This window comes from Pithys albifrons, chromosome 3 (genome assembly GCF_047495875.1).
Source record: "Pithys albifrons albifrons isolate INPA30051 chromosome 3, PitAlb_v1, whole genome shotgun sequence".
Lineage (NCBI taxonomy): Eukaryota > Metazoa > Chordata > Aves > Passeriformes > Thamnophilidae > Pithys > Pithys albifrons.
The window spans coordinates 2,246,589-2,269,132 of record NC_092460.1 but is presented as its reverse complement, the minus strand read 5'-3'; the positions used below and the strand labels follow the sequence as shown (position 1 = coordinate 2,269,132).

At 51.1% G+C, this 22,544-nt stretch overlaps 1 protein-coding gene across 2 annotated transcripts in view; it reads left to right on the top strand.

The window, feature by feature from the left end:
- LOC139669667 (contactin-4) overlaps positions 1 to 22,544 on the top strand; it is a 338,597-nt gene that overhangs the window by 280,940 nt on the left and 35,113 nt on the right. For both annotated transcript variants that reach the window (XM_071550205.1, XM_071550204.1), the window contains exon 13: positions 17,481 to 17,608. In XM_071550205.1, the coding sequence (XP_071406306.1) occupies positions 17,481 to 17,608 (128 nt within the window). The remainder of the gene's footprint in view (positions 1 to 17,480; positions 17,609 to 22,544) is intronic.

Genomic DNA, 22,544 nt, shown 5'->3' with positions numbered 1-22,544 from the left:
TCAGTCACGGGTTGGACTTTGCTGTTGGTGTGGATTTTGCTGGAGTTGTCTGGGCACAATCCTGAATAATGTTCTGTAGGAGGCCCTGCCTGAGCAGGGAGGTTGGACTAGATGACCTCCAGTGGTCCCTTCCACCCTGAAGCTTTCTGTGAGTAGCACTGGGAGGGCTTGTTTGGCCCTGCTTTGTCAGGCAAGGGCTGCATCTCTTCCCCTGCAAGTCTTTCCTCCTTCCTCAGGTGCTTGTTTTGGACTTGGGCAAATGACTTTTAATTTTTGTGCCATAATGGTAATAATTACATGTCTTCATTCCTCACCCTGTCATTTCCCAGAGGTGAAGCTGTGGGGTTGTGTGGTTCCAGAGCAGAGGAGGAGACCTCATGTTTCATCCTCTGGGTCTGCCTTGGCTTCCTGCTGTGCCTGTTCCCCTTTGCTCCCACAGCAGGTGGAGTGCAGGGAAACCAAGATAACTTGTCTTTAAAATATATCCACAGTGGCCTTAATTCCTGATGTTGTCCCAAAGCTGCTGAAAGTCACATTTTCCCTTCCAGCAGACTCAGGACAGGACAGAAAAATTACTGTACTTTTAAGGCCCCAAACAAATTGCTCTTCTCCTGTTCTTCATCTAAAGCCCCTGAATCATTAAAGCTGTTTCTTTGCTATGAATACACAGGGCCTGCATTGTTTGTACAGCTTAATTGTAAGGAAAGAAAATCATAAAAAACAAATGATGTTCTGTGCTGGTAGCAAAGAATATGAAAGTGTCCAATTAAACAGCCTTTGCCTATGACTTGTGTAATAGCAACATCTGTTATCTTAATTAAACAAGTTTCTGTATAAAAAGACCCTCATAGTGCACTTTGTTAGAGCAGGATCTGACCTACATCCTCCAGGCAGGCTCAGTATCTTCATGGCAGTGGTCCCAGTTGGGCCCATTATCCTGCAGCCCTGACAGGCTCAGTGATGTGTGAGCACAGTTGCACACACAGACATTCTGCTTCCAGCACCAAGATCGCTCTTTTTTGGAGCTGAAAACCAATAAAAGCTTAGGAAAGGAGCAAGGAGTGGCATTTACCCACTGAGTTCAGCCAGGAAACCTTTGGAAGTGTAAAGAGTGCCCTGAAAACTCAGACCTTTGTCAAATAATGGTGAGGAGACAGAACTGCACTTCCAGAGAACACTCACTTATCAAAACTGGCTTATCTGCTTCAAGATTTCAGTAATTCAGGTGCAGATTTCCCCAGGTTGTTGCTCTCCCCTGTGATCAGAGCCAGAGACAGTCTGGGAGGGAGAGTTTGGTTTTGAAAGTCCTGAATCCCACAGTGGTGTGGATTGGAAACACAGAATATGCTCAGCTGGAAGGGACCCACAAGGATCATGGAGTCCAACTCCTGGTTCTGCATAGAACAGACCCAAGAGTCCCACCCTGTGCCTGAGAGTAAAGGACCTTGAAGCCCATCCCATCCCACCCCTGCCATGGGCAGGGACACCTCCCACCAGCCCAGGGTGCTCCAAGCCCTGTCTAACCTGGGACACTCCCAGGGATGGGGTTAAATCACAGAATTATAGAATGGCTTGGGTTGGAAGGACCTCAAAGCCCATCCCATCCCATCCCATCCCTTCCAGTGCCACCCCTGCCATGGGCAGGGACACCTCCCACCAGCCCAGGGTGCTCCAAGCCCTGTCTAACCTGGGACACTCCCAGGGATGGGGTTAAATCACAGAATCATAGAATGGCTTGTGTTGGAAGGACCTCAAAGCCCATCCCATCCCATCCAGTGCCACCCCTGCCATGGGCAGGGACACCTCCCACCAGCTCAGGGTGCTCCAAGCCCTGTCCAACCTGGCCTGGGACACTCCCAGGGATGGAACAGCCCCAGCTGGTGCCCTGGTAACTTCTGGAAAGAAGATGAGGAGTTGAGGCTGGGCAGGAGCAGTGGAAGCCCAATGGGCTCAGAGCTGTTTACCCACCCATCAACAAAACCCAACCAGAGCCACCTGAAATCCCAGGCTCCTCAGAAGGAGCTGATCTGCTGCTGGGAGCATCCCAGGAGCACCAGGAGCCCATGCCTGGGGCAGCAGGACAAGAGGCAGCTGGAGCTGAAAAGCCTCTTGGATATGTTAATGTCCAGCTGTGCCTCCAGGCTTATTAATTTGGCAGGGAATGTTAATTAGTTCTTAAAAGAAGAACAACACCCAAGACAGGCACTGCAGCTGCTCCAGAGAGGGGGCTGAAGGTGCTGAGCTACTCAATCCTGTCCTGACATGAAGCCATGGGAGGCACCAGGTGAAGCCCAAAGCAGCAACACCTTCCCAGGAGCTGCAGGAATCGTGGCCAAGGAAAAGCAGAAAGGTCTCACTGATTTTTTATCGCTGTTTTCTTCTACACTTCACAACTGTTCTGTAAGTCTTTTCTCCCTGAAAGTCGAGCCGTGGTTTTCTTGAGGGTTCACATCCTAAGGACCTTCTCACAAAGGTCATCAATTTACAGCCCCCTCATTTAGGTGTTATTTTTGTAACAGAATTGTAATATATCTGTGTGAATACTGTGCCATTTTGAGAAGGAAATATTATAACATTGAACAGGAAAGGTTTTTCTCCCCTTCTTTCAGCATGTCTGGAGTCTAAACAGTTGTATTAATTCCAGGTTTTTATTTGTTGCCTCAAACCTCCTAATTAGTGGTTAATTACTTTAAACAGCCAGCAAGGAAATGGCAAGAGGACAGACAGCACATCCTTCCCAGTCTGGTGCCAGGGTACAAAGCACAGTGATATTTTTATACTGATGACTTAAGAGCTGAATTGCCAGCAGTGGCTCTTGGACACACAGCACAGTGACAGTTCAGCAGGAAAGGAACCCTCAGAGGAGACTTCCCATCATTGTTTTGCATTAATTGTGGTTTTTTTTTTTAAACCAAAGCACCTGTGCAGTTCCTTGCAGGCAGACAGGTAACCCACCCACTGATAATGTGGCAGGTTTTCATTCCACCCTGCCTGGGCCCCAGGAAAAGTGACATCCTGCAAATGGTTTTTGGGAGCTTCACTCCACAGTGAACATCCATCTTGCTCTGCAGGGACAGTGGCAGAGGTGGCTCTGCTTGTTTAGAGCATCTGAAATAACGGACGTGCCAACCCACTTGAGCCAATTTTCTGCAGAAGGAGAACCAAAAGAATCAGGAAACCCCTTGATTTGGTGATCAGAGGTTTTGGAAAGTCATTGTCCAAGGCTTGATGGCCTCCTGTTCATGGACTGTGTGTTACCCAGAAGAAGCTGATTTTAGATCTCTCTTGCTGGGGAAGGTCAAGGCCAAGTTGGGCAGGGCTTGGGGCAACCTGGGCTGGTGGGAGGTGTCCCTGCCCAGGGCAGGGGGTGGCACTGGGTTGGCTTTATGGTCTCTTCCAGTCCAAGCCATTCTATGATTTTAAGGTCCCAGTTTTAGCCTCATCTTGTCATGGTTGTGGTTCTGTCAACTTAGGAATAGTTCAGGGACCTGTTTTCTTTCCTTTGTGTGTCTCTGGCCAAGATGAGTCCTGTTGCTTTTGTAGTTTGAGGTATCAACCATAAGCTTTTGTGCATAGCCCTATGAAGAGTCTCCGCAAACCTGAGGTGTCCATCTCTTTCACTTCAGCAGCTTGATGGTGACTGAACCTTCCTTCAGTGTCAACAGCAAGTTGATGGGTCCAGTTGATTCTTGCACTGTCTTTTCCTTGTGTTCTTGAACCAGGAGATGTTCAGGTTGGATTTTTGGAAAAATGTCCTCACTGAAAGGGTTGTCAAACCCTGGCAGTGGTGGAGTCCCCAGCCCTGGAGGGATTAAAAGCCCTGGTGGGTGTGGCACTTGGGGACAGGGTTAGTGGTGGTTTGGTAGGGCTGAGGTAATGGTTGGACTCGATGATCTTGGAGACCTTTTCCAACCAAAACGGTTTTGTAATTCTATAAATGTTTCTTGTAAAAGGGTCCCTGAGAAGAGTTAGAGATTTATGTAGAACCCAGATCAGCAGTTGGTTTATTTTGTATACATCAGGCAATTATACTGATCCCTAAAATCTCCATTTCATTCATCTGCTCCTGCAGAACTCCAGCATAAAACCTCTCTCACCTTCACAGGTCGTTAAGAGAAAGTGCCTCTCACGGCTTTTCCTGCTCGAGGTCCCCCATCTTTATCATTATTAAATTCGCCTCTAGGGACAGGATTGCAGGTTCAGATTGTTTCTCCCTCTGTGTGCAGGTGGGGCAGGAAGGAAGGAGTCCCTGCACAAGCTCCAGCCAGAGCTTTCAAAGCAAATACCTGTAATTAGTCTCCCACACGCAGCCTGGAATTGCTGTGAGGTTCGTGCTGGTCCTCCAGCTGAAGAAAACACTCATAGTGATTTGAGGAAGTCTGTAGCGTTTGGAAGGAAAGAATTATTATCAAATACTCCTTCTCCTGGATACTTTTATGATCAAGAGTAAGAAGGTAATGATTTTACAGTTAGGGCCAGGCTTTGAGATGCACTTTTAAAATCCAAGGAAATAATTGCATGTCTAAAGGAGCAAAAGGATCCTTAATGAACTTCTTAGACTTGCTGATGTTCTTGATGGCTATTGAAACATCCCATTTAAGTGGCTTTGGATCTCACCAAGTGTTAATGTCCATTACAAGCGCGGTGGGGAATTCTCTTTGTAGTGTGGGCATTTTTTGTTGCAACCGGAGGGAGAGATGTGTTATCTTTGAAAGACGACGCCTTTGGGCTCTATTTGGGTGGTATCAGCTGGAACAAATGAGCTGAGAACGCATTTACTGCTCTGCTCTGATCTCAGGAACGCTCCCAGAAACAGTTTGTGTCAGCAGCTGATGCTCACAAAACCTTGCATGGATTTTTTTTTTCTCCTAAAAGAGTAATTTTTATGAGCTTCAGCAGAGTTCCCTTTAGTTCTTGTATTCTACAAACCTCCAAAGCCTCTGCTGCAGGGAGAGGGTGGTGGCTGGTCCTTGTTGGGACATGGTGTTGGCTTGTCCTGTTGGGACGTGGTGTTGGCTGGTCCTTGTCGGGACGTGGTGGTTGCTTGTCCTTGTCGGGACGTGGTGGTTGCTTGTCCTTGTCGGGACGTGGTGTTGGCTGGTCCTTGTCGGGACGTGGTGTTGGCTGGTCCTTGTCGGGACGTGGTGTTGGCTGGTCCTTGTCGGGACGTGATGTTGGCTGGTCCTTGTCGGGACGTGGTGTTGGCTGGTCCTTGTCGGGACGTGATGTTGGCTGGTCCTTGTCGGGACGTGGTGTTGGCTGGTCCTTGTCGGGACGTGGTGTTGGCTGGTCCTTGTCGGGACGTGGTGTTGGCTGGTCCTTGTCGGGACGTGATGTTGGCTGGTCCTTGTCGGGACGTGGTGGTGGCTGGTCCTTGTCGGGACGTGGTGGTGGCTGGTCCTTGTCGGGACGTGGTGTTGGCTGGTCCTTGTCGGGACGTGGTGGTTGCTTGTCCTTGTCGGGACGTGGTGTTGGCTGGTCCTTGTCGGGACGTGGTGTTGGCTGGTCCTTGTCGGGACGTGGTGTTGGCTGGTCCTTGTCGGGACGTGGTGTTGGCTGGTCCTTGTCGGGACGTGGTGTTGGCTGGTCCTTGTCGGGACGTGGTGTTGGCTGGTCCTTGTCGGGACGTGGTGTTGGCTGGTCCTTGTCGGGACGTGGTGTTGGCTGGTCCTTGTCGGGACGTGGTGTTGGCTGGTCCTTGTCGGGACGTGGTGTTGGCTGGTCCTTGTCGGGACGTGGTGGTGGCTGGTCCTTGTCGGGACGTGGTGGTGGCTGGTCCTTGTCGGGACGTGGTGGTGGCTGGTCCTTGTCGGGACGTGGTGGTGGCTTGTCCTTTCTGGGACGTGGTGGTGGCTTGTCCTTGTTGGGACGTGCTGGTGGCTTGTCCTTGTTGGGACGTGCTGGTGGCTTGTCCTTGTCGGGACGTGCTGGTGGCTGGTCCTTGTCGGGACGTGCTGGTGGCTGGTCCTTGTCGGGACGTGGCGCTGGCTGGTCCTTGTCGGGACGTGCTGGTGGCTGGTCCTTGTCGGGACGTGGCGGTGGCTGGTCCTTGTCGGGACGTGGCGGTGGCTGGTCCTTGTCGGGACGTGGCGGTTGCGGGTCCTCGTCGGGACGTGGCGGTGGCCGGTCCTCGTCGGGACGTGGCGGTGGCCGGTCCTCGTCGGGACGTGGCGGTGGCCGGTCCTCGTCGGGACGTGGCGTTGGCCGGTCCTCGTCGGGACGTGGCGGTGGCCGGTCCTCGTCGGGACGTGGCGGTGGCCGGTCCTCGTCGGGACGTGGCGGTGGCCGGTCCTCGTCGGGACGTGGCGGTGGCCGGTCCTTTTGGGGACGTGGCGGTGGCCGGTCCTTTTGGGGACGTGGCGGTGGCCGGTCCTTTTGGGGACGTGGCGGTGGCTGGTCCTCGTCGGGACGTGGCGGTGGCTGGTCCTCGTCGGGACGTGGCGGTGGCTTGTCCTTTTTGGGACGTGGCGGTTGCTTGTCCTTTTTGGGACGTGGCGGTTGCTTGTCCTTTTTGGGACGTGGCGGTTGCTTGTCCTTTTTGGGACGTGGCGGTTGCTTGTCCTTTTTGGGACGTGGCGGTGGCTTGTCCTTTTTGGGACGTGGCGGTGGCTTGTCCTTTTTGGGACGTGGCGGTGGCTGGTCCTTGTTGGAACATGGTGGTTGCTTGTCCTTGTCGGGACGTGGTTGTGGCTCGTCCTTGTCAGGACGCTGTGGAGACTCCCAAATTTGCTTCCTCAGATTTCCACTGTCCCTCTCGTAGACTGGGAGAAGTTCTTTCATTTCCATGCCTTGGGCTGGAGTCAGTGCCCTGGAAGAAGGAGCCCAGCAGATGTTTCACTGAGCATTAGGTAGAGTGAGAGCAGCCCTGGCATTGTGGCACCTGCTGCTTCCCACCCGGGATTGGCATCGTGCCCAAGCCCGGGGTGGGTGTGTGGAGAGCAGAGCATGTGTCTGCTGGGCAGTGGGGCATGAAGGGGTGCTGTGGCCTTTCAGGGGGTGCTTTGCCCCTTCACTGCCACTAGAAACAGCTGCTCCAGGTCCGGAATTTCCTGTTTCCATTGCAGAGCACCCCCGTCCTTGCCGGTGCCATCACAGATTTGTAGCAAATGCCCAGCTTAGTCTGGAAAATAAACTGCCAAGTTGTGTCAAAAGGGCAGTTTCCCACGGGGGATGGTCTTCATTTCCCACCAAAATCAGTGGGAAATTGGCTCTTTGCACCACTGGACCCTTCTAGGCTTGCAGAGTCTTCCCATATCACTCAGATTGTCTCGTGGCTGAGGAAGGAAAGCTTTACTCGAATCTGCTTCCTCAAATATTTGTTTTCATGACATGGGCTTCCTTACTGTATTTATTTTAATTTTCTGTGTAGTAAAAAAAAAAAAAGAACAGAGCAGGGAGGGAGAGAAGGCAAAAGGTTTCTATTATTTGAAATTCAGCACAGTCTGTTCACTCCCTTCAGGGTCCTCCCAGTGCTCGTGTTTGGTTTTCATTTATTTCCTCCCGTTATCAGCATCCCTAAAGAAAGATATTTTCTAGAGAACTGTTCTTCTTTGATAACCCAGGGATATTTTTATATCTGAATTATAACTCCAGGCATCTTTCAACAATCTACATGAAGTCCCTGATAGCTGGAAATGCTCCTTCCTTCCCTCCCACCACCTCCACTGCAATGAGGTTCCATCACTTCCAGACTTGTCCTAAAAACATACAGACCAAAGGCAGGATGGTGACAAAGCACAGCTTTGTGTTTGTAGGTATTAATAATGGCTGGGGGCAGCATCATTTCTTTGGACTGCTCTCAGTGCAGATACACAGTGTGGGGGAAAAGAAAGTTGTGGGAGAACTTGGGCTGTGACTGGTTTCAGCTGGTACTGAATTGGGTGGGGTGAAGCTCTTTGATGTTGCCAAAGGGGGCCCTGCTGTATTCTCAAAAAGATTTATCTGGGTAAAATTTATTCTGGGGGTTTTCCCTCTCTCTCTAGAATAATATTTACAGGTTTGTGTGGTAAGTCAGTGCTAAAGGGGGTTCATGAAAAAGAGGGAGACTTTTTACATGGATAGATAGTGCCAGGACAAGGGGAATGGATTCAGACTGACAGAGGGCAGGGTTAGATGGGATACTGGGAAAGAATTCCTTGCTGGGAGGGTGGGCAGGCCCTGGCACAGGTTGCCCAGAGCAGCTGTGGCTGCCCCATCCCTGGGAGTGTCCAAGACCAGGTTGGAACAACCTGGGACAGTGGAAAGTGTCCCTGCCCATGGCAGGGATGGAATGAGATGATCTTTCAGGTCCTTTCCAACACAAACCATTCCATCATTCTATGAATGTGAAAGAATTGCAATTTATGCTCTTCTCACCTTTAGTTCTCCATGCTTAGCAAACCTGTAAATGAAAAGCCCACAATGAAAACACGTTTACACACAGCAGTTCACATCCCTGGAAGAAATGTTCTTTAGTAATTTCTCTGAATCAATAGCAGGAATTAAGAAGACAAAGTGGAGCACTCCGTGTTTCTCAGTGCAGCAAGGTAAGAGGAGCTATTACCTTGGGACACCTTCCAAAAGCTTTATTTGAATCCTTTTTGCTTTCCAATTGTAGTTTCACAGCACAGAAAATGACAAATGAACCCCAATTCTGTCCAGCCAATGCACAGTTGTTGTAATTCAACAGTAGAACCTCCTGGTGTCCTTTGTGACTCCACTGTATTAATAAAAACAGTGTGGATGTTCCTCAGAGCCTTCTCCAGTCAGTGTTTTTCCTTGGACAAAATCCATGGAGAAACTCCCACAGTGGAGGTTCCAGCAGCCCCACGTGGTTGTGCCACACAGACCCTCAGCAGTCCAGACTGACCTCAGCACTGTCTGGAACCCCCTGAAGGGAAGTTCTGGCCAGGTGGGGGTTGGTCTCTTCTCCCAGGCACTCAGCAATAGGACAAGGGGGCACGATGGGCTCAAGCTCTGCCAGGGGAAATTGAAGTTGGAGAGCAGGAAAAAATTCTTTGCAGAGAGAGTGCTCAGGGATTGGAATGGGCTGCCCAGAGAGGGGGTGGATTCCCCATCCCTGGAGGTTTTTAAAGTGAAATTGGCCGTGGCACTGAGTGCCATGATCTGGTAAAGGGACTGGAGTTGGACCAAGGGTTGGACTCGATGATCTCAGAGGTCTCTTCCAACCCAACTGAGAAGAGAAGAACAACAAGGCTGGAGAAGGGACTGGAGCACAAGTGCTGTGGGGAGAGGCTGAGGGAGCTGGGGGTGTTCAGCCTGGAGAAGAGGAGGCTCAGAGGTGACCTCAGCACTGTCTGGAACTGCCTGAAGGGAAGTTCTGGCCAGCTGGGGTTGGCCTCTTCTCCCAGGCACTCAGCAATAGGACAAGGGGGCACGATGGGCTCAAGCTCTGCCAGGGGAAATTGAAGTTGGAGAGCAGAAAAAAATTCTTTGCAGAGAGAGTGCTCAGGCATTGGAATGGGCTGCCCAGAGAGGGGGTGGATTCCCCATCCCTGGAGGTTTTTCAGCTGAGCTTGGCCGTGGCACTGAGTGCCATGATCTGGTAAAGGGACTGAAGTTGGACCAAGGGTTGGACTTGATAATCACGGAGGTTCTTTCCAACCCAATCCATTCCATGATTCTATGAAACAGTTCATCCTCAGCTCTGGAGCACCATTTCAAATGGACCTCCAGCAAAAGCTTGTGAGAAACATCCTGCTGAGCTCAGTGCAACAAGATTTTAGCTCAGTTTATTTGGAGCAAATATAGTTCTTACCTGAAAATTAATTCTGGGGTGTTTGCTGGTAAGAGACCTGTCAGTTGTCATGGATAAGGAGGCCTTATCTAATGGCTGCTCTCAGCAGAGAGAGACGTGCACTCAATTAAATGGGCTTTGACAGAGGCTCCAAATGAGCTCAGGCTTTTCTGTGAACCGTGAACAGACAAGTACTTAGAGACAAATAAATGCTGGAGCGGCTCTGGGTGCTTATCTGAGACAGAACTAACAGGACAAGAAGGTGCAGATGTGTAGGAGATGGTGTGGAAAACACAAGTCCCACCTCAGCTGGGGGTTTGGGTGGGTGATCCCATGGAACCCACCGAGATGTGGGTCCAGCTGGCAGAATTTCACCCAGGCTTCTCCCACTGCTGGAGACACAGACCCAGCTTGTCCCATCCCTGCTCGTGGTGCTGTGCTGATGTCCCATGTCGGTGGCAGTGTGGACACCATCCCTTCCTCACCCATCTGGAGTTGCAGGACAAGGTGAAACCCGAGCCTGGAAAACCCTGTGGGGAGGCTGAACGGTTTTGTTGGTAATTTATGTAGTGGAAAGTCTCAGGTGGCAAGACAGGGCACTGGGTGGGGGTTGAAATCAGGCCTCTCTCCTCTCCCCTCCCTGAGCACGAGGGACCATCAAGGGTGTTGAGTGAAGCCCCAAAACGTTGCCTTTGACCTCAGTGTAGACTTTAATAGAGATTAATGTCACGAAGCAGGAAGCTCTGACCTTCCTGTTAGTTATTTATGCAACATAAAGGTTGTGGTGACCCATGGACACATCACCCCAGGGCCACAGGAGTCAGGGACTGTCCCCTGAGCCAGCCCATCCTTCAAGTGACCAGCAGGTGTCCATGAGGGATGTCCCTGATGGCGGGGAGGGCTCTGCTCCAAGCAGGGAAACCTGGGAGTATTTAGAAACCTCCCTGTGTTCTCCTGAACTAGCCTGATGGCCAGTACTGCACATAGGAGATAATTTGAATAATCTCATTATTAAAAAGGTAATAAACTGCTCCAAGGGCGTGCGAGAGAAATAGAAATAATTTGATAAATAATGCAATTGCCCAGAATCATTTACATTTGCAGCAGAGCTGTGGCATGAGGCAGAGTTGCTGTTAGGCTAAAAATCGCTCCAGATATTCCTGCCTGTGGACTCTGGGAAAAGAGGGAACAAACACAGTGCTGAGGTGGCAGGCAGGGCTGCCCATGCCTTTGCTTTCTGCTCTGCTTGCAGCACCCCAGCCCAAGCGAGGCTGAACAATAGGCCATTCATCATGTCTGCTGAAATACACTGTTTGTCACAGGTACATTTAACCTAAATCCTCTCTCAGAAGACGGATTATCTCTTAGAAGAACTCTGGCACCGGTGTCTCTTTTCAATAGCCACGTCACCCACTGCCACAAAGGCTGTACATGGAGGGATCAATGGGAGTTTTATCTCAAATTGCACTCAGTGTGTGTTTCTTCCAACTGACATTCATTTAAATGCTTGCTCTAAGACATCTTTTCTCCCTGTAATAGAAAAAGGGTTGGACATCCTGAGCATTGTTTTGCAGAGGAAAAAAATATTTAAAATACTCACTTGGCTAAGCATGAAATATTTTGGCTGCGTGTGTTTAATCAGGAGTGAAAGGAAGGCTGGTTGTGCTTGTACGTCATAAATTAAAATGCTAAAAGGATCAGATAAGAAACAAAGTAGCTCATTGCATTGCAGCAGTGCCAATGAAACCATGGGAGAGGCGAGAGGAGAGAGAGGTCCCTCTGTAATTACCAGCAGGGCTCTGCTGTGCAGTGCCACGGTGGTGCCGCGTCCCTCGGGAGTGGCACCACTGGCACCACATCTGCAGTCTGTTCATGTCCCATGTCTGGCACCACTGGCACCGCATCTGCAGTCCCTTTGTGTCCCATGTCCCTCGGGAGTGGCATCACTGGCACCACATCTGCAGTCCCTTCGTGTCCCACATCTGGCACTGCTGGCACCGCATCTGCAGTCCCTTTGTGTCCCATGTCCCTCGGGAGTGGCACTGCTGGCACCGCATCTGCAGTCCCTTTGTGTCCCATGTCCCTCGGGAGTGGCACCGCTGGCACCACATCTGCAGTCCCTTCGTGTCCCACGTCTGGCACCGCTGGCACCACATCTGTAGTCCCTTCGTGTCCCACGTCCCTTGGGAGTGGCACCGTTGGCACCACATCTGCAGTCCCTTCATGTCCCATGTCCCTCGGGAGTGGCACTGTTGGCACTGCACCTGCAGTCTCTTCATATCCCACATCTGGCACGGATGGCACTGCACCTGCAGTCCCTTCATGTCCCACGTCCCTCGGGAGTGGCACCGTTGGCACCACACCTGCAGTCTCTTCATGCCCCACGTCTCTCGGGAGTGTCACCACTGGCAGCACATCTGCAGTCTCTTCATGTCCCACGTCCCTCAGGAGTGGCACTGTTGGCACCGCACCTGCAGTCGCTTCATGTCCCACATCCCTCGGGAGTGGCACCGCTGGCACCACATCTGCAGTCCCTTCATGTCCCACATCCCTCGGGAGTGGCACCGCTGGCACCACATCTGCAGTCCCTTCATGTCCCACGTCCCTCGGGAGTGTCACCACTGGCACCACATCTGCAGTCCCTTCATGTTCCACATGTCTCCACCTGCTGAACAGAGAAATGGAGGGCAAGCTGAGAGGAATAGCTGAGGGACACCTGCTGTGCCATCTGTGCCCGTGCAGAGTTCCCAGCGGGAGGTGGGAAGTGATTCCCAATGCAAGGGGAGGGCATGGAGCTGCTCCTCGCCCTGCGTGGGTTTGCCCAGGCACTGGAAGGTGCAGGGCAGCTGCCACAACCCCTGGCTCTGCAGGGCTTTGCTTTCTGGAGCCACTGAGATCTTCTGGTAATTAAACTACCGAGTGAGACTTTAGAGCAGATACTAAAAGTCTGGGACTTTTAAGCAGACAATCTATGAAGTCAATCCTGAGCAGGATCACAGCAGGTCATAGGAGTGTTTTGGGAGATGGAAGTGATGCAGCCACACAGTCAGAGGTCAGATCTCCATGGAGGTGGTCACTGATACTCATTTCTGTGATGTGCTCTGGGAGTTTGGCAGTTCTCAGTCATCGTTTACATTCCAAGTAAGGGCTTGATTTCATTTTCACAAAGTCGGTGATGAAACTCTCAGTGATCTCAACAGGACATATTCTGTCTCTAAATGCACATGTTACTGACTGAGGAATATTTCTGTGCTCCTGGGAATGCTGCCCAGCAGTGGGAATGCTGCAGAGGGCTCCATGAGTCACATCTGTCCTGCTCAGTGCAGGGTTGGAGGTACCACAGTTGCTGACGGGCGACTTACAGGTGTGGCAGATGGAGCATGAGCTGAAAAACAAGCACTAATAGATCAGCCCAAAGTGATTATGCATTGCTATTTTTGCTTATACTGCTCCAGGTCTGCCTGACCTCCCCCATCCATCTCCAGCTGCCGCTGGGGGCTCTGGCTCTGGCTGTGGTGCTGTGGGCAGAGGGGTGTGCTGATGGGGCTGTGATGCCAAGGTGGCTCCCTGCTGGGTATCTTGGGTGTCTCTGAGCAGCAGAGCTCTGTGTGGCTGGAACACACTCTCAGATATTTGTCATCCATGAGGATGAGTCTCCTTTTTGTGTGCTTTTCAAGGCAAGTGTTTTAAATCCCTTCCCTTCCTGCAGAGCTGGCAGAGGGCAGTGCAGGTGAGGGCTTGTGGTATCACAGAATCCCAGAATGGTTGGGTGGGAAGGGACCTTAAAGATCATCCCATTCCACCCCTGCCATGAGCAGGGACATCTCCCACCAGCCCAGGCTGCTCCAAGCCCTGTCCAACCTGGCCTGGGACACTCCCAGGGGTGGGACAGCCACAGCTTCTCTGGGCACCTGTGCCAGGGCCTGCCCACCCTCCCAGGGAGGAATTCCTTCCCAATATCCCATCTATCCCTGTCCTCTGACAGTTTGGAGCCATCCCCCTTGTGCTGTCCCTCCATGCCCTTGGCCCAGGAGCTGCTCTGGAGCTCTGTGCCTGTCAGCTCTGGAGATGCTTCTTTAGGGGATGCAGAGTGTTCAGTTTGCAACTTCTTGCATTTGCTGCTGCAGTGGCAAAGCCCAGACGAGGAAGGCAGGCCAGGCAGGAATGTTTTCAGCGTTTTTAAAGGTCCTTTGTCCCCAGAAGAGTTTTGATCAGAACACTCACAAGCTCAGCTCTTCCTGGAGTAGAACCCAACGCTTCAGTTTAGGAAACAAGCAATCCTTTTATCTCCTAATTTCAGACATGTCTCTGCTCTCTGTGGACCCCAAATCTCCAGCTGACATCTCAGACCCACAGACCCTCTCCTACAAATGCTGTGTTTAAAATAGATGACCTTTCTTTCTATAAGGGTGCTAAACTATCTTACATCATCTTTTTTTTTTTCAGTTGGGTGTTTTTTATCTTCTTTGATTTGTCTCTGCTGTTAGCAGTGACCAGGAACAAGGTTATCAGTAGAGCAGCTGAATTAACCCATGCAAGAAGGGATTTGTATTTTTATTTATTGGCACCACTGCTGTTATCAGTGTCAGGGAACCAGAACTCTCACCAGTAGCTCCTTTTCTGAGTCTGTAGTGGTTGAAAATGCACACTCAGCAGGCAGCACTTTGCTCTGAAGTAATGCTTGTATTTATGGGAAATGGGGTTTATTTTTATGTCTTCCTGGGCATCTGGTTAGAAAACACTTTGGGGGTTTATTTCAGGGGAGAGAGCACACTGAGCACACTGAGCTTCATCCAGTTGGAACTTCCTGTCTTGAAGGAACTTTTTCACCCAAACTGCTAAAAGTTCTGGAGGAAGAGTTGTTTGCTTTCAAGCCAATTAGCAGTTTGGGAACCTCAGTGGCTTGAAATGAGCCTCTCCTCTCCTTTCAGGCAGATAAGTCTGCAAAGAGAATTTGGGAATTGGCAAGATCACTGAGAGTCCTTCCTGCTTTCTCAACTAACTGCAACAAATTTCCAAGTGTTCCAATAATTATTTGTTAACTTCCAACACATTGGATTCAAATTAGAGGGCAAAACATTCACTGCAGAAAAGCACCTTCAGCAAAAAGTGCCACATAACCATAAGGCCTCCTAATCAATGAGTCGCAGAGAGGTCTTAATGGGCTGATTTATTTTTTAAAAATCAGTTAACTTGCACAGTTGTTTGTCAGTTTTAATGCTGGTGGTTTCCAGGAGTGTGGAGGGAATTGCTGAGATACCAGATGAGAATTCAACGTGCCTGGAGGTCTCTGGGGAAGGGGTTTGGAGAACTCGGGGCAAGTCTCTCCTGGATTCTTTGCAACATATTCCTGGGGTTAAAGGCTGGCTGTGGGCTCAGATTGGAAAGCTGAGAGAGGGAAGGCAACAAAGGCAGCACAAGCTCCCTAAGATGTGCCAAAGCCAATGGGGGATTGACTGTCCTGGTCCAAAGCTTGTCTCTGGGGCAATCCCAGCCCACATTAGCTAAAAACCAGTTTTACACTGGGAATAAAGACAACTTAGAAAGAAACCAAGAGTATGGGAAAGACAGAGGCAGAAGAGGCACTAAAATTTGGAATTAAATCTGGCTTCATCAGCAGGCACAATTAAAATGATCTATGGGAGAGATTATCCAGTAAAAAGGTTCCAACCATATGGCTGAAAATAAAACATAGATAACTAAAAATAAAATCTCCACTGTACAGAAATAACGCAAAACTTCACTTTTTTCTGGATTTCTTGGGGTGACAGAAGTGTGGAGGGAGGGAGTGCAGAGCCCTGTGGGGCCCCGTGGTCCTCCTTGGGCTGGATGGAACACATTGCTGAGCTTGTTGTGCCTTTGCATCGATCGGAATTTTCCTGCCTGCCAAGGGCACCTTCAGCTCCCAGAAAGGCACAGTCGTTTCCAAAGGCCTGGAATTGATAAGAGCAGCAAATAATTCCTGGTGCTGCTGCTGCCCAGGCTCCTGTGCTGGAGAGTCCTGTGCTCCAGCACACATTTAATGCAATCCAGGCATTGATTTGTGCCAAGACAAAGGGGAAGGGAAGAGCCAAGGGGGTGGGAACTGCTCTCCTCCAATTATCCAACTGGAGCAAGTGCCCCAGGAGCAAACACATGGCACTGGGGCCCTGGAAAATAAAGTGCAGGAGGGAACCTTACTGACTGCAACAATTTAGAGACCCATAAGCCAGTTGAGAAGCTTCTATTAATGTCCCTGCTGCTGATGTGGGAAATACAATCCCTGTCCCTGGCTCTGCCAGCTGGCCTGGGTGGTGTTGGGTGCTGCAAGAGGGCAGGGAGAGGCGACCAGGATGGAAATTGGAGCATCCTGCACCATCTTCCTCCTCCTCACTTGCTAAAGACACTCCAAGTGCCCCATTTTTTGAAGCAGGTGGTTTGAGTGGTCCCTGTGGCTGCAAGAAAAGGCTCCAGCTGATTCCTGTCCCCTAAAACCTCCTCAGGTGGGACGTGCCACCTGTGCCCTCCTGCTGTGGTGCCAGTGCTGTTTGCTGAGTTCCTCCCCTGCTCATTTCTCAGTCCTGTTGTGCAGAGCTCCACTGGCATTAAGGGTGCAGGAAAGCTCCTTCATTTCCATTAATTTGGGAAATAATTGAGATGGAGAAGGCAGGAATTAGGACAAAATTTTCAATGCAGGTCTAAAAGTGCCTGAAGGGGAGAAACCAGATTGTGCTGCAGGAACACTGAGCAGATAGACAAGAATTTTGCTAAAGGAGGTGATACTGGGCTGGGGAAAGGTTTTTCTGAAGTGTCCTTAGATGATGCCTCCACAGGGCACAAGTCACTGGTGTTTTGATGGGATTTACTGGGCAGAATCAGCTGTTCTGGAATCACTGACTTAAAGCAGAGCAGGGGAAAAAGGAACAGGAGGCAAAGCTGATTGTGAGATCAAGGGGAACCTGAAGTGCAGCCCTTGTGCAAGAGGAGGGGCTGGGGATCACCCCAGGGATTACCAGTCCATGCTCACCTGCCTCCTGCCCTCAAGAGACCTGTCCCACTGCAGGTCCCACTGCTGGGATTGGTCAGACAGGATGGGAATTAAACAGGGTCATTGCTTTTTAACCAGCCAGTGCCACTGCAGGTGAGCCCCATGGGCTGGGCACTGGCAGAGAGGGGCAGGGCAGGCTTGGCAGGGTGGTCCTTGTGCTGAAGAGCCCTCAGCCTTCTGGAGAAAGGGAGCAGAGCAGCTGGTGCGCAGCAGTGTGGGCAGCAGTGAGCCCAGAGGGTGTCCTGGGCACCATCCCTTGCAGGGGCTGTCATGGTGAGGGCGGGGTAGCAAAGTGCAGGCGTGTGGAAAACCCCCACAAGGTGCTGATGTGGAAATCAATGTTGCCCTGAAGTGAAGACCCAGACAACTCCTGTGAGTGGTGCACTGAGGATTTCTGACCTGAGACATTTCCCTCTGCTGAACACCCCCTGTGTCTGCTGCTCAAACTGCCCCTCAGCAGGGCAGACCCAGAAGGGCTTTGTGGTGCTGGCAAGGGCTGACCTGTAGCATTTGACTTACAGTATCTGGAATGGAAAAAGCCCTGTCAGAAGTGGACTTGTGAAGAAAATGAAGAAACTGACTCTAATGCCTTAAAACCTGAAGTTTTTAATGTTGTTCAAGTGTACAAAATGGTTTCTCTTGTCTTTTTTGCCAAGTCACTGCTTCTCCTTCACAAAATCCCTTGAGACTGACCCTCCTGACGTGCTGTCCTTGCAGGATCACCATCCTGGCCGACGGGAGCCTGCGCATCACCAACGTCACCAAGGCCGACGCGGGCAGCTACACCTGCGTGGCCACCAACCACTTTGGCACGGCGAGCAGCACGGGCACCCTGCTGGTCAAAGGTAAGGCAGCTACACAAAGTCCACTTCATCTGCCTTCCTTTTCATCCATTCATTCTTTCTGCAATTCAGGATTGCCAAGGGTTTATTCCTGTGCGTTCGTATTCAGGCAAATGTTGTTTGGCAAAGGATTTGAGCACAAGTCCCATGGGGAGAGGCTGAGGGAGCTGGGGGTGTTCAGTCTGGAGAAGAGGAGGCTCAGGAGAGACCTTATCACTGTCTGTAACTACCTGACAGGATGTTGTACCCAGGTGGGGGTTGGTCTCTTCTCTCCCAGAGGAGGCTCAGGAGAGACCTCATCACTGACTGTAACTACCTGAAGGGATGTTGTACCCAGGTGGGGGTTGGTCTCCTCTCTCCCAGAGGAGGCTTAGGGGAGACCTTATCACTGTCTAGAACTACCTGAAGGGATGTTGTACCCAGGTGGGGGTTGGTCTCTTCTCTCAGGCAACCAACAGTAGGACAAGAGGGCACAGCTTGAGCTCTGCCAGGGAAGGTTTAGGTTGGATATCAGGAGGAATTTCTTTCCAGAGAGAGTGCTCAGGTATTGGAATGGCCTGCCCAGAGGGGGTGGATTCACCAGTCCTGGAGGTGTTTAAGGTGAGACTGGACGTGGCACTGAGTGCCATGATCTGGTAATCAAAGTGGGGTTGGATCAAGGGTTGGACTTGGTGATCTCAGAGGTCTCTTCCAACCCAATCCATTCTATGATTCTGTGTTTCTATGGATGTGGCACTGAGTGAGAATCCACCATGTCTTGATCCAACCCTACTGTGATCACCAGCCCAGGGCACAGAGTGGTGATCACAGTAGGGTTGGATCAAGGGTTGGACTTGATGATCTCAGAGGTCTCTTCCAACCCAATTGATTCTGTGATTCTATGAAAGTAAAAGCCACAAGGATTGACAAAGACAGTTGAAGGGATGGTGTCTTGGGTTGAGCTGACAAAATGCCAACTGCCCAATAGAGAGTCAAAACCTCCCTCCCCCCTGCCAAGAAAAGGGAGAAAGGAAAAAAACCTGGAAAGTCAAGCACAGGTTTATGTATTTATACAGAAAGGAGAAAATTAAAAGAAAACTACAATACAACACATAAGTTAGAAATAAAAAATAACTCCCCATTGAACACAAATCCCACCATTCTAACTACAGATCACTCTGGAGAACTCAATTCCCCAGAGACAGACACAAGAAGACAGAAAGATTAAGAACAATCATTTTACTTCCCTGAGATGTCAGCTGATAGTCTCAGGCCTACTCTGAAATCTAAAGCCTAAATTTAGGCCTACACCTCACTAAACCCATAACAGATGATTTGATGAACAGTGAGAGATGTTGACAAATGCCTTGGATTAATTTTTGACCTGCTTAGGAGTAGTCCAGTGTCTGATGAATTATTAGAAGCAATGAACATAAAGGTTATTACACTTCCAACCAGTCTCTATCTCCTCCTTATTTAGGAAAAATCCTGTACTGGGTAACAAATCAGGGAAGATTGATTACAAAGCAATAAATCAATCACAGGGCTCTGGTGCTGTCAGTTTTAATTCTCCCATCTATTGGCATTGATGGATCATATTCAGTTGCAGGTTCTCCTTGTCAATTCTTTCTGTGGTCTAGAGGGAATAGTTTAAAATGTTTCAGTGCAAGTTTTAATCCCTGTTTTTTATGGTTGGAACACACCCAGAGGTCCCTCCCAGCCCCAACAGTCTGTCCTTCTGTGAAGGCTGTGGGGGAACATTGGACCCAACAGTTCTTTGAGTTTGGGGTTGTTCTGAATACTTTGTATGCCATTTTTCTGTGCCCGTGTTGGGACCTGAAAACAAAATTAGAGGCAAGTGAAGACCAGCATCAGGTCCCTGTAGGAGTTACTCTGCCTTTGCTTAATCTGAGTTTTCCTGCAGCAAAGAGCTGGGAAAGTGCTGCTGAGGGAGCAAGAACACACCCCAGGCTTTGTCTGTTGGCAAGAGGGTCATGGAACCACAGAACCCCAGAATGGATGGGTGGGAAGGGATCTTACAGACCATGGATAGGAAGGGATCTTACAGACCATGGGTGGGAAGGGCTCTAACAGACCATGGGTGGGAAGGGCTCTAACAGACCATGGATGGGAAGGGATCTTACAGACCATGGATGGGAAGGGATCTTACAGACCATGGATGGGAAGGGATCTTACAGACCATGGATGGGAAGGGACCTTACAGACCATGGGTGGGAAGGGACCTTACAGACCATGGGTGGGAAGGGCTCTTACAGACCACGGGTGGGAAGGGCTCTTACAGACCATGGGCGGGAAGGGATGTTACAGACCACGGGTGGGAAGGGACCTTACAGACCACGGGTGGGAAGGGATCTTACAGACCATGGGTGGGAAGGGCTCTTACAGACCACGGGTGGGAAGGGCTCTTACAGACCATGGATGGGAAGGGACCTTACAGACCACGGGTGGGAAGGGCTCTTACAGACCATGGGTGGGAAGGGATCTTACAGACCATGGGTGGGAAGGGCTCTTACAGACCACGGGTGGGAAGGGATCTTACAGACCATGGGTGGGAAGGGCTCTTACAGACCACGGGTGGGAAGGGCTCTTACAGACCATGAGTGGGAAGGGCTCTTACAGACCATGGGTGGGAAGGGATCTTACAGACCATGGGTGGGAAGGGATGTTACAGACCATGAGTGGGAAGGGCTCTTACAGACCACGGGTGGGAAGGGATCTTACAGACCATGGGTGGGAAGGGATCTTACAGACCATGAGTGGGAAGGGCTCTAACAGACCATGGGTGGGAAGGGCTCTTACAGACCATGGATGGGAAGGGATCTTACAGACCATGGATGGGAAGGGCTCTAACAGACCATGGGTGGGAAGGGCTCTTACAGACCATGGATGGGAAGGGATCTTACAGACCATGGGTGGGAAGGGATCTTACAGACCATGAGTGGGAAGGGCTCTTACAGACCACGGGTGGGAAGGGATCTTACAGACCATGGGTGGGAAGGGACCTTACAGACCATGAGCGGGAAGGGCTCTTACAGACCACGGGTGGGAAGGGACCTTACAGACCACGGGTGGGAAGGGCTCTAAAAGACCATGGGTGGGAAGGGATCTTACAGACCATCCCATCCCACCCCCTGGCATGGGCAGGGACACCTCCCACCACCCAAGGGTGCTCCAAGCCCTGTCCAGACTGGCCTTGGGCACTCCCAGGGATGGGACATCAACCTGTGATCAGCTGCTGTCTGTCCTGGACCAAACTGCCCCACCCAGGCCAAACACCCTTCCCAGGCTGCCCAGGGGTGGCAGCAGCGTGGTGTGTGCCCACAGCTGGTCATCTCCAGGCTGGGCACAGTTCAGGGTCTCCCGCTTTTCCAGACCTTGAGGGGGTGACCCAGAGTCTGCAGTTGAGGGACCACTTGTAGTCCCATAAAAACAGCCAGCTTTTGAAAACAGGAGTGATTCTTGAGTGTCATTGAGGAGTCATTGCTCTGTAGTTGAGGGCTTGCCCTCCCTCCCTCCCAGTGCCCAGGGAATGCCCCGGCACTGCCAGCACAGCATTTGGCAGCTGCTCTGCCTGCCCTGTGGGTTCCCGTGGCTCACAAATCCCTTTTCTTTGGGGGGAGGCTCTAAAGGATTAGCAAGTGCTTTTGTGTCCCCCAGTGCTCCTTCTGAGCCCAGCCCAGCAGCATTAATGGGGACCACACTTGGGCACAGAGGAGAAACTCCTGAGCCCGCGGTGTGGGGATTAACTGAGAAAGGCAATGCCAAAGTCTCATCCATAAAAGTGGGAAAGAGCAGAAACAGTTCTGAACTCCAAATGAACAGTGTAAAATGCTGTGTTAGAGGCTGGAGAAGGGACTGGAGCACAAGTGCTGTGGGGAGAGGCTGAGGGAGCTGGGGGTGTTCAGCCTGGAGAAGAGGAGGCTCAGAGGTGACCTCAGCACTGTCTGGAACTGCCTGAAGGGAAGTTCTGGCCAGGTGGGGGTTGGTCTCTTCTCCCAGGCACTCAGCAATAGGACAAGGGGGCACGATGGGCTCAAGCTCTGCCAGGGGAAATTGAAGTTGGAGAGCAGAAAAAATTCTTTGCAGAGAGAGTGCTCAGGGATTGGAATGGGCTGCCCAGAGAGGGGGTGGATTCCCCATCCCTGGAGGTTTTTCAGCTGAGCTTGGCCGTGGCACTGAGTGCCATGATCTGGTAAAGGGACTGGAGTTGGACCAAGGGTTGGACTTGATGATCTCAGAGGTCTCTTCCAACCCAACTGAGAAGAGAAGAACAACAAGGCTGGAGAAGGGACTGGAGCACAAGGGCTGTGGGGAGAGGCTGAGGGAGCTGGGGGTGTTCAGCCTGGAGAAGAGGAGGCTCAGAGGTGACCTCAGCACTGTCTGGAACTGCCTGAAGGGAAGTTGTGGCCAGGTGGGGGTTGGTCTCTTCTCCCAGGCACTCAGCAATAGGACAAGGGGGCACGATGGGCTCAAGCTCTGCCAGGGGAAATTGAAGTTGGAGAGCAGAAAGAAATTCTTTGCAGAGAGAGTGCTCAGGGATTGGAATGGGCTGCCCAGAGAGGGGGTGGATTCCCCATCCCTGGAGGTTTTTCAGCTGAGCTTGGCCGTGGCACTGAGTGCCATGATCTGGTAAAGGGACTGGAGTTGGACCAAGGGTTGGACTCGATGATCTCAGAGGGCTTTTCCAACCCAATCCATTCTATGATTTTATGGATGTGGCACTGAGTGAGAATCCACCATGTCTTGATCCAGCCCTACTGTGATCACCAGCCCAGGGCACGGAGTGCCCTGGGCTGGTGATCACAGTGGGGTTGGACCAAGGGTTGGACTTGATGATCTCGGAGGTCTTTTCCAACCCAATCCATTCTATGATTCTGTGATTCCATGAAATGCCTGAGTTTCTCTGCCCTGAGTAAAACACATGTGAGTTTGGACAGGA